This window comes from Vanessa atalanta, chromosome Z, assembly GCF_905147765.1.
Source record: "Vanessa atalanta chromosome Z, ilVanAtal1.2, whole genome shotgun sequence".
Lineage (NCBI taxonomy): Eukaryota > Metazoa > Arthropoda > Insecta > Lepidoptera > Nymphalidae > Vanessa > Vanessa atalanta.
The window spans coordinates 8325937-8338518 of record NC_061902.1 but is presented as its reverse complement, the minus strand read 5'-3'; the positions used below and the strand labels follow the sequence as shown (position 1 = coordinate 8338518).

The 12582-nt window shown below is 30.4% G+C and overlaps 2 protein-coding genes across 3 annotated transcripts; one reads left to right on the top strand and one right to left on the bottom strand.

The window, feature by feature from the left end:
• Positions 1–488: 488 nt before the first annotated feature.
• On the top strand, positions 489–2759 carry LOC125076026 (macrophage migration inhibitory factor-like). Its single transcript, XM_047687953.1, has 3 exons — positions 489–669; positions 1906–2081; positions 2612–2759. Exons 1-3 carry the CDS (start codon positions 562–564, stop codon positions 2694–2696), a joined length of 369 nt encoding a protein of 122 aa, XP_047543909.1. The 5' UTR covers positions 489–561; the 3' UTR covers positions 2697–2759.
• Positions 2760–3281: 522 nt separating this feature from the next.
• LOC125076095 (probable 3',5'-cyclic phosphodiesterase pde-5) lies at positions 3282–12582 on the bottom strand. 2 transcript variants are annotated; one of them, XM_047688046.1, is made up of 15 exons: positions 12442–12582; positions 12210–12282; positions 10482–10572; positions 8805–8951; positions 8283–8425; positions 7859–7939; positions 7562–7723; positions 6974–7138; positions 6659–6879; positions 5912–6196; positions 5263–5827; positions 5032–5190; positions 4745–4926; positions 4250–4442; positions 3282–4137 (listed from the first exon to the last, which is right to left on the bottom strand). In XM_047688046.1, exons 2-15 carry the CDS (start codon positions 12276–12278, stop codon positions 3589–3591), a joined length of 3012 nt encoding a protein of 1003 aa, XP_047544002.1. In that variant the 5' UTR covers positions 12279–12282; positions 12442–12582; the 3' UTR covers positions 3282–3588. The 2 variants fall into 2 exon arrangements, with proteins under 2 accessions (XP_047544002.1, XP_047544003.1); XM_047688047.1 differs by lacking the exon at positions 12442–12582 and having other exon boundaries at positions 8805–8947; positions 12210–12248.

Below are 12582 nucleotides of genomic sequence, written 5' to 3'. Positions count from 1 at the left end.
TTAACAATACTTAATCGTTTAAAGTCGGCGTCCACAATAAATCAAAGAGATTAGCTTTGCTTCAATTTAAAAATATTTTTATTAATTCGAGAGGATTATAATATTATTTACAAACAAAACCGTCGCAGTCGTCTGCCACGTTTACAATAAAACAAACTCCGAACGCCCTGCCAAACCTTTGTATATGAAATAGGAATGCTAGGAAAATGAAGTGATGAATCTTCAAGTTACCAGATATTCATTCATTTTTAAGGTAGTTTTTCCTCAAATTTAAGATAGAATAATTAATCTTAAAATTGGTTAATATATATCGTAATATACATATAAAAGTATTATTTATAAATTGAGCCGAATTGATAACCTCCTCCAATTGAAGTCGGGTGATAAAATAAACATTGATAGAACTCATTTGCTTATCATATCCACAATGATAATGTAACAAGTGTATTATATTATTACAATAAAGAGAACAAGTATATTACATAAAGGTTATAAATGGATCACGTCGGTCGTGTATAAAATTAACTTGCTTGAAAACATAAATATATTTTTTAAATAAAAATGCCGTGCTTAAAAATTATGACGAATATTCTTAAGTCAAATATCCCTAAAGATTTTTTGACTAAAATAATACCAGTTCTTGCTGAAGGTGTCAGAAAATCCCCTGATGTAAGTTCCCAAAATATCTTTGATAATTTTTAATTAGTTATTTATTATTTTCCGTGCTATACAAATTAAATTAGTTAACTTAAACATAACAAATTTGTACTGGGTCTAAGTTGATTGATTTAATTGGTAAAGGGTAGAAAACAATAAATAACAAGATAGTTTTGGTCAATACACCTTAAAAAAATAGGAGTCAAGATACTCCTTTGACCGAACATGGACCAGTGTCTAAAATACTTGAATCTGAGCAGAGCTATGACGTGGTTAGTGGTCCTTGACAGTGAACAACATAATAAAAAACATCGTCGGATTGAATTCAGTATTAAACCCACATTAATGCAGCGTGCAATAAACTAGAAGAGGAGGCCTTAGCCCAACTGTGGGGCTGTTTATAGTAACAGCCGATTTTAATATTATTTTATTTGATTAAATATGACTTTAGGATTTGTTTATTTATATAACTAGATGGAGCGTCAAAGCTGAGAATGCGTGGAGAAAAAATGTGACCACCTGTTGGCCACTTAGTATACGCCCACTTGTAAAGTAGTATGACGTTTGGCGAATGTCAAACGTAGCTATTACTCACACCAAGATACTAAAGTTCTCTAAAATTAAGTTTTGTTAAATCGTAATAATTTGGTAAATTGCAATCAAGAATCATCTTTACTTCTCTGCACATCTTCTGCTGGAGCTCTTCAAAATGAGACCATAACCGATTTTTTATATGCAGCTATCGTCGCATAGTCACTGGGACAAAAATCGGCTTACATTATTAAACCAAGATATAGCCATTATTTTTTCGACACGTTCTCAGCTGTCACTGTCTTTCTTGACATATTACAAATCTAAGTATTTTTAATATTTTAAAAAACATACTTCAATCTGAATGTAAAAATATTTATCGTCGTTTGGCATTCAGAAGCGCGAATGTGAAAATATTTCATTTTTTTTTCTTCTTATATCGATAGTATTTATCTAAATAATAAATAAAAAAAAATTCAATATTTTCACATTCGCGCTTCTGAATGCCTAAAGACGTTATCTTTTTCGTTTATTTTCAATACCACTCTCTTTAAAAATATGTATATCTAATAATATCATTATTCGAATGAATGATTATTATAATAATTATATTATTTAATAAATTTTAAACACTTACCTTTATTATTAATATAATAATACACGAGTAATACTCGTAAATACAGTACATATACTCAATATTATTAACTTGTTTTACAGATGTTTCTTTGCGTTATACAAGATGATTGTCAATTGATAATAAATGGCAATTCTACCCTACCTGGTGTCATTGCTACTCTGGAATCGATTGGAAATTTAGGTTCAGAAGACAATAAACGAATTGTTAAACTTTTAACTGCGTTTATGGAAAAAGAACTCGGTGTGCCTCCTAACAGGTAAATCATTCTCTATTACAGATTATAATTTATAAACATATAGAAAAACTCGTAATACCTGTGATGGATCCTTTTAAACATTCTAACTGTTCTAAATTCAAAGTGTAACAAAAGAAGAATAATTTGTTTTACAATTATAATTATACATAAATGTTATATGAATATTCTATTTAAAAAAAAAAACAAGTGAATGTGATAGCAGCCACGAAAAACGTCTCATGCCACGTAGCCCTTTAAACCACCTAATATTAATCAATAAACAAAGCTTAAGGCAATTTTTTAAGATTTTAATTATCTACAATATTGCTTTATTTTCAAATTCATGATAGTGAGAATCGTGTACGAAAATCTGTTAATAGCATATTAAGATATATATTTATTTTAACCGTCATTTGTTTATTCTTTTATCTCGTTTTGTTCTTTTTGTTTCGTAATGACATTCACTTGGTAATGTTGTGTAAGTTTTTAGTCTAAAGTTTAATAATAGTTTTATATAGGGACACTGTTTAATTACATGTATCGGTTTTCAGATTCTTCTTAACGTTCTACGATCTAGAAACTTATAATGTCGGAAAAGGAGGTGTAACGATTGAAACTTTACTGGAAAAAAAATAATAATATTTATACAAATAACATATTTTGCACCCATATTTAAAAGTTATTAAAATATGATAAGCTAATTCAAACTTCATTTCATTTTATATCTATTATACTCCTGCAACAAACTCATAAGCAATGACAAAAAACTGCGAAGTAAGCATTTTTTTTTACTTAAACTAATTAAACTAGTGCAAGTTATAAATATCAAGCAAATAAAGATATATTATAGCCAATGCAATTAAAAAAAACGCCGTACCATTTTAAAGTATAAACGTTATTTACTTATATTCCTAGTAAGCTTTTGATTTCCGTCTCAATCAGCTTTACGCAACAATAAGGGCTATCGCTGTAACCTTTCCACACGATCAAGGAAATATAAAGAGCCATCCAAAAGGTAGTTTCCGAGTTCAAAGATGGTATAAAACAAATGAAGTATCATTGAACAACACGACATTCCATAAATCCTTTTCAAATTGGCGTATAAGGTACGATATAAACTTACAATTATTTTATGTGAGTAATTAATAAATACTGTCTCTTATCAAAGAATTTAGCCAACAAGCAATAGCTATTTAATTTTAATGAAACAACTTTAATTGTTATCGCAAATTTTTACTTGTAAATAATTTATGTTCACATTTATATATTTTTTAATATTTCACATTTATAGAAAAGAAAAAAAAATATATGTTATAAATTCACAAGAAATGTTTCGTACGAATACTCAATAGTAAAAAATGGTACCGATTTTATATTAAAATGCGTGGTAATAATGCATTAATAAAGCTGTTTTACTTAGCAAATAAAAAAATACTTTAAATGAAATTAAACAAAAACTATTATATTATAATTCATGTCAAATTGAGTTTTTCAATATTCGAATAAAATAATTCAACTTAGTTTAAATTTAATTTTTCTTATCTTCGTCATCATTAGATTCCACAAGGATGATTTTCAGTGACCTCTTTGGTCTGGTAACCACTCCCTCATCGTCAACCCAATTACCTTCAATATCTTTCCAAATACTAGTGTTTTTTGTTTCGGCATTATCAGTAACAACTTGATCATCCTCCCATGATACTGAATCAGATTTGATACACTTCCATCCAGCTCTCATTTCACCACTAAGTTCCTGAATATGTATTTCTTCGTCATCGTCATGAATTTCTTGTATGTCGTGACCAATTTTAGGTATTTTCTTATCTTCCATGTTGTCTTTAGCTTGAATATCTGCTTCTTCTAATAATTCTTCACAGTCATCTTCGTCTAAGTCTGATTCAGTTTCGAAATCTAAAGTATCGTCCTCATTTGAAGATTCGTCTTTGTCCTGAACAATAACCTTCGATTTCCAATTTTTAAGATTTCTCAACGACATAACGTACATAGGTTTAGTTTTCGGGAGAATTTTATACAACATATTGTAGCATGGTATGCATATTTGACTTAGAAAACCAACCTAGAAACACAATAAAATCTAAACATAGTGTCAATATTTTGAATTACTATATTATTACATATTAGTGAATTAACAATAATTTTTATTACTAAAAGCTTATTATTTTAGTCACCTGACTCGATGGTTGTTCTTCCGGTTTGTTTCTATCCATCATTGGTATTGGAGTTTTACCAGCAGCCCTTTCTTTATCGCCCTGGTCATAAAACTCCTCGAAAATAACTTTAACGGTTTTAATCTGTATATCCCAAGGTTTAGTAGACGCCGACAAATCAGCTGCTGTCATTGAAATCGCCATGGCTAAATCTCTAAAATAAGTGACAAGGTATTTATATTTACATTTAACTCGTTAAATTTGATGCTGATACATAAATTAAATATGTAGTATACGGGTGATAGATGTGTTAATAAATATGTATATATCGCAGCCGTTCTTGCCATTTCTTTTCTATTTCTTACGCTTAATTTAATTTTGTAATTGATGATTCAAATATATGTATTTGGTTAGTGCTTGCCCTTATAATTTATTTATATTGAATGATTTTTACAATTAAATTTACTACATATTAAGTACCTTCTAAGTATTAATTATTATATATATTGTATGTACCTGTGACCAGGAACTGTCCAGTTAAACTTTGAGTTTTGTGAGCTCGTTCCATAAATTTCTTTAAGCTTCGCTAAATTGGGAAAGAATGCTGCAAGGTCTGTAGCCAAAATACAGTGCCTTATGTAGCGCAAAATATCCTTGTATTCGTCACTGGTTAAATGAGAAAAGATATTGTGCCCATCCTAGTGAAACGATATTAATATATTCTACTAAACAATTTACAGTAAATCTTAAAATAACACATTTATTTATATCTAATTCAAAATATTCGACGATCATTTAATTACCTGCTGTAAAATAGTAACAGTTATATTGAAATGATGATGTTCCAAAGGTGACGTGGTATACATGGCCGCTAAAGGAGAGGCCGTCTCATTCATGTACTTATTTGTGTAGCCCCTATGATCCAGATCGTGACAAAGACAAGCTACAAACAATGCTAAACGCTGAAAACATTCAAATATTATTTTTTGTCAAAGAGAAGAATAATATAAATACATTAAGGATATTATGTTTACCATTTTATAATCAAAACGCTTCCGGTTATCACTTTTTAATATTACATACATAGCATGAGCGACTGACCACCCATGGTCAAAATTATGGTATGGGACGGTTCTATAGTTTTTTTTAACTGTTAATATAAATCTAGTAATAGTTTCGAAATCAAATTTAGAGAGTTCGAAGAGGTCATCAAACATTGTTATGACTGCTTTACATTTTTGAAAATCATCTAATTGGTATGGGTCTAAATAGAAGTCGTAAATATTGGCCACTAGCTGTTTATTATCGGTAAGAATCTCTTGAACTTCATGTTCTCTACATGTATTATGATAACTTAATACTTCTAAGGCCACTCTATATTTTTGCTCTTTCCTCATGATTTTATCATAAAGTCTAGCGTGATGAAGAGCTAGTCCAAAAAACGTAGAAAATATTTCAAAGGCGACTTCATCTTCGTGATCAAAGTTGTCGTTGTTGCGCTTGTTAACCATCTGCACTACGCCTATTACCTTCCCCTGAACTTTAACTGGCATACATAAAATGCTTATTGTTTTGTACCCGGTCGCTTCGTCCACCTCTCTAAAATAATATAAAATAAATATATTAACACATTTTGCTCTAAATAAATAAATAATATTATAAAATTTCAGCTTCTAGACTTACCTGTTAAACCTGTAGTCTGAATATGCGTCTGGTATGTTCATAGTTTCTCCAGACAATGCCACATGGCCAGCGATACCACGGTTGATAGGCATTCGTATCTCTTTCTTTTCCATATCTCTACCTTGTCCGGGCTCAAATTTTAGGTCGAAAACGGTAGAAACTAATTCAAAGTTGCTATAATCCACTAGAAACAGAGATGCTCTGTCTGCATTTACAAGTCTTTGAGCAAATTCCAATATTCTTTTAATTAATTGATCAAGTGATACCATTTCTTCGAATATTGCTCTGTAAAAACACAAGTAGATCTAAATATGTTTGACCTGAATTATGGTTAGTTTTACAGACTGAGAAATTATCTATAATAGAGAGTTTTTACGCGGAAAATATGCAAAAACTAATTAAATACAAACTAATAATAATAGACTTACATATGGTGATAATTATTATATTTTCAAATAAATTTTCGCAAATATTTATTTTTTTATTTTTAGAGTATCCTCTAATTTTTATGCTTACTTAGTTTTCTTTACGTGTGAATTAATTTCATAATACATTGTCCTATTTTTGATAGAGCTTAAAAATATTTTCTGCTCGTCCGAAATACCAACCAAGTAGTGGATAAATAATTATAATGATTGGCTGAACTGAATGGCTGACAACATCTTCCAGCAAAATAATTAAAAATATTTATAACGCATTACCTACGTACAACTATAATGCTTTAGTTGTTAATTTGTTACTACTTACTTAACAACGTCCAATAAAAAATCGGACATATTGCGTTCACTTTTCTTGTCCAAGTATAGGTTACAGTAATGTAAGATTAAACTTCCCCAAACAACGAAGTCAGAACTGATTTTTTCATCTTTATTTTCAAATTTGTCCTTAAGTCTCCACATTTCAATGACATATGCTGTTTTCCCATTAGCTGTTAAAATTGGCTGGTACAGAACATGATTGGCTTCATTCTATAAAATGAATATACGGATAATCAGAACTATAACAAAATGTAAGGCAATATGTATGATATAACAAGGTACGTTCCCATACAAAATAAATTACCTCATTTTTTATGTCGAAGGTGCGAAGCAAGGTATTTGACATTTTTGGAAATGAGAGAGTATCTTTTTTTGACAAAACTAAACAAGCTCCATTTTTCGCCACTTCGAGTACATATTCAATCTTATCGTTCTCTGCTCTAGCCAATTTTGTTGAAGTAAGAAGATCCTAAAAGCATTATGCTTGTTATGTACACAATCCAATAGTTCATTGTATTATTTAAATCTTTTTTTGGAAGGCTGATGCTATTTTTTGCTGTAAATAATCAGCCATTCATTTTATTTTTAAGGCAAATAAAAAGTTGTCTCAAATGAACTCTGTGAGTAAGATCTTTATTAAAGTAAATATTTTTATTTTAATGAATGCAAAATATACATGCAAAGATTATTTACAAAAAAAAACCCTCAACAAATCAAACAACGTGCTCGTCGATGAAAGAAAAAGGAATCGAAATCATTATTACGTTAAAAACATATTATCAAAAATAATATACATAACATTTATTTCAAGTCGCGGGAATATGAACAATAGAGTTTATTTACATTTTGATTTATAATAAAAATATTGTTATTATAATTATATTATACTTACTGAGGTAGAATCAAATTCAAAATACTGCACAAAAGTAGGATGATCAGGGTATAGTTTGTAAACTCTATACGCATCAACGCCCACAGAAAAACTCATAAAGCGTGCAAGCTCTAATGTAATAGAATGTTCATTTGTATCTCCATTTAATTTATTGACTAATTCCTAAAATGTTCAAGATTTTAGTGTAGTATTAGTTTCATTGATTTTAAGTAAATTATACTAAACTAAGTTATAAAAGTAAAATATATTTTGTTGTTGTTTTTTTTATCTTGCTTACTTTTATTATTGTATGCTTACCATAAATATTTCTTTTTTTGTTATCTTTTTTTTATGTCCATGTCTTACTAGACATTTATCACTCAGGAATGGCTTATTTTCCTGTAATATACAAATTATTACCAAAGGTGCGTACAAGTTAACTAAAGAGTAAAATTTGTAGTAAGGATTTGTGCAAGCCTGGGTAAGTACCACCCGCTGATCAGATATTCTACTGCCAACCAACAGTACTCAGTGTTATTGTGTCGCGATTTAAAGGGTAAGTGAGTCAGGGTAACTACAGGCACAAGGGACATAACATCTTAGTTCCAAAGATTGGTGACGCATTGGCGACATTTCTTACAGCGCCATTGTCTTCGGGCGATGGTGAGCACTTACCATCAGTTGGCCCATTTGCTCGTCCGCCAACTTATATCATAAAAATAATAATAAGAAAAACTCATACTATATCCCTGGTCATTTTCTTTACCAACCACCGTTCGACCTGGTTTATAGGAACGCTGTCAATGATATAAGCCTCCAGAAAATCGCGGTTTCGGTCAAGATAATCTATTATATCAACTTCGATGTCTTTTGTTGAATGTTTCCCTGGAAAATAATAAATATTTCATATGAAAAATGTAATTTTCAGTTTGAACGATACGATTATAACACATCTTATTACTTTTTTTAACCCAACGAATAAAGTGCGAACGTTTGCACAAAAATATTTACGTATTATTTGTTAACTGTATAGCTGTTGTATAGTAATATGTTGTAAAATTGTATCAATAAAGTTATGAATTTGGCAACGAAAATTCCAATAAAAAAATTACAACAAAATAATTATGGTTATATAGGGCGGCCCTCTCGCTACCAATATTTCATCGAAGGTATTAAAAAGCTTGTCCATATCTAATATACAAACAGTAAGCATAACTAAAAAAAGAATTCTTCAATATGTTTTATTATATTAATTGTCACTTACCGAGTCTCTTTGTTTTTTTTTCCATCTTGATATCGGCACTGTTCACAACAGAAAAGTCTTTTGCAGACATTCCTCTGTGGTAACGCGACCAATGCTTGGATTCCAACGTAGGGGACTTTGATGACGTACAAGTTTCTTGTTGACTATCTTAAAGATATTTATTTTTGAATTAGTTATAGTTATGCTAAAATAATCATATTCATTTATTATGCTATAAGAGTATGGAACTATGCATATGGAAACTATGTTAATGGGAATGGTTTATGGTTGCTAGAACAGATGATTGATATTTTTGATGATTGCATGTTAGAAAGGCTCTTTAATATTTAACTTAATTAATCATGACGTACTAATTACAAAACAAATAATTCTTTTAAACCCACTGTCATCGTAAACGGCTCTGCATTTGAGAACCAATCTTGTCTGTTATATAGTAGAATTAAAAAATGCTTAATATTTACTCTTTAAAACTATATAAATTAAGAAAAATCTTACTAATTGATAAAAAAGAAATAAAACAGTGTGCCGGGATATAACTTTAATAATAAATAATTCATATTTAAATAAACAAAAAATCGAATTTTATTAAATATCTAGCCATGTACATGGTTTTTGTATATTCTAGTCAATGTATTATTTTTGTATAGTTTTTTTTACAGTGCAGTGATATTACAGCGATAATGCGGAAACTTAGGGAAGCTCAGGTCTTATTGTTCTTACATAGCTGTAAATTTAATTGACAATTGTTCAATCCCATTTACGATCATTTAAATAAACAGGCTTAATAATTGGTTTTTATGTTTGTTATTTTTTCTCAGCGTTAAACAACAGCGTCAAGCTAAGAAAGAATTGAATCAAAACGGGAAAGGTCTCAATAAGGACCAACAACTGAGGGTGGCAGATTTATTAGGGGCACCTAAGAAATAATACTTTGACTTTATCTGAGGTAATTAGTTATTAGCTCTAGAATGTTTAACAAGTGAGAGAGATCACCAATGCCAAAAAAAATCTTAATGCAGCTGGTATCGTCGACGTACAGAACGAAATAAACTTAGAATACGTTTAGGATAAACTCAGCAGAAAGGTTAAATAAAGAAATTTAGTACCAGTTGACATAATTAAGAAAACTCCAAATTATTAAGCATTAGTTGAAGAATGGTCTACCATTCCTCAAAGTTGTAGTAAAAAAGATACTAAAAGGTATGCCTACAGGTATTCAGGCTTTTTTATCGACAAATGGAGGTTGTATTAAATACTCAGTAGAGCATGCATTAAAAACAAGTCCACTAATTTTAATATTTTCTTTCATACTAAATTATCAATTAGAAAGCCTAATTGCCTAATGTCAAAATGCCTAATGATTTTTTTGTGTGTAGCTTTAACTTAAAAAACCTCTGACCTCATTAGCTGCTAGTAACATTAATAAAGCTTTACTGGGACAAAGCGAAATTAATAGATAGGTTTTTGTTTTGATTTTTCATCGTTTGAATGCAAAAAAAAAACTATTATCTTCGATATGTTTGCTGTTAGAAAACTAAGTTTTGAAAAATAATAGGAATTAATAGAAGACGCACTAAATAAAAATACTTATATGATGTTAAATAATGTGTACAGTATGTGGCAGGTTAAATAATATAATTTTATATACGATACTAAAATATTATAAATAAAACCTACTAAATTCACTCGAAATAACAATCGGCGGCAGCAAACGCGCAGATCGACTTTCAGGTGACGATCCTTGCCTTAAGGAATGCCGACCTCGTGCCTGAAAAACCAAAAAAATATATAATTAGCTTAATTAACTGTTTCCCTAGCTATCTAAATTTTTTCCTAATAAAAGTTACCATGTAATGTAACATTTAAAAAGCATTGCAAAAAATACAATTGTATTTGTAAATGTTAAGAAATGCATATTGAACATGAAATTATTTAAATATATGTAAAATACGTCGTTAGAATTATTTATAAGAAGGGCATGTGCTGCATATTTTTAAGTCAATTGACCGTCTTCATTCCATCGATCTCATTTCAACTTATAATATTTATGGTGTTCATGGCATAATAGGGGTAATAGTTATGATGAACAAATGTTTATTGAATGGAAAATTTATTGTTTCATTTCATAATCTATTTGAGTGCTGGCCAGAGCAATTACGAATATAGATGCCGTATAGATAATTAACAATCAACTATTGTGCGTGTCGTATTATTCGAACATTTTGTTAATTGAATTTACATAGAAAACAATGGATAATAAACGCAAGTATAATTTAACAGTGATTCTATAATGTTGCATCGTTAATAAAAATATTTGATGAACATGCTTACTGTTGTTGATATCAGATATCCGTCTACGTGTAGGTACATATTATGTATTGATGTTACTGCCTCGTTGGTTTACTAGCTAGCTTATAAGACACATATTATAATTTAATATTGTAATTCAAAACGTTTCTTAACCTCTGAGCGGATGTTATGGCGTGAGAAGAATTAGATTATGAATTTGGGTGGGAGCTCGCACTCTTCGAAGTGTGTCCGAGGCTTCGAATGAGCGGGAAAACTATAGAACACATGGTGTGCTCGTCTGCCGAGGAATACGTAAATTTGACAAATCATAGGTCACTTAAGTAATGAACGCTTACGACTGTTTTGTATACCTGTGTAAGATCGGATACAAAGCAATGATGATGTGCCACCTTAATGGCGTGGACTACGCTGAGCGCACGCGTGACGACGTCATTTCCAAATTACGGAGTAAAGACTTAGAGGCCCAGAGATTTCTTCTAAGAGACAATAGTTCAAGTTCACAGACACACAGAAGACAATGGAGCTGTTTAAGGAAGGAGCCGCTTTTAAAAGATAACGAAGGTAAAGTCCACAGCCTCCACGCACGGTGTCCAAAAAACAGGGCGTAGTCAAGGGCCGTAGATGCATGAGGCGGGGTCCGTGCGTATTTTGTTTTGGACATTATTGAGTGGATAGTAGGCGGGGTGCCCATGCTATGGTTTTTGACGGTAGCCACAGCAACACAGAGAATGCATTGGGCACAACAATGGGCTAAGATTTACTCATACTTTTACTGTCACAAAATTGATACTTGCAAAGCGTCCACTAAAAATGCCTGTCCATTTTTGATGATATTCGCACAATAAAAGATGCAACTATAGCACATAAATGATATAAATGCAATAGTATTTTAAAACATTATGTGGAACATTGTCATTATGAATAAGACAAAAAATATACAAAACTTTTTTTCAAAACGCTAGCAACAATTTTATAATAGTTATAATACTAACTTTATACACATATCAGATAATCCACATAATTAACAAAAAACATTATATTTCAAAATTATTAATTATAATTCGCAAATAAAAAATAGACACTGGAAATATTTACCTTACTTCGGCGTGGCTCGTCTTCATTTAATCGAACATCGTATGGTCTCTCCTTACGCTGATCTGTCATTTTACTAGAACAATAAAAACACAAGCAAATTGCAATACAACGAAGTGTATTCAAATAATAATTATTCTGTATGTAAATTGAATAAGCTTATACATGTGCGTAATATGAGATGTATTTATTGAAGTTTAGAATTACTACAAGTATATTGCGTAAATCGACTTACATTACTGTTACAAATGATCTAGAATCAAACGAATATTCTGTTTAGTTTGAGCGAATTTTAATACTTTGGTTTATTATTCGCGATATGCCCGCTCCGCAAGGAGTATCAAAAACAATAAGCGCTCTATGACAGGCCGTAGTG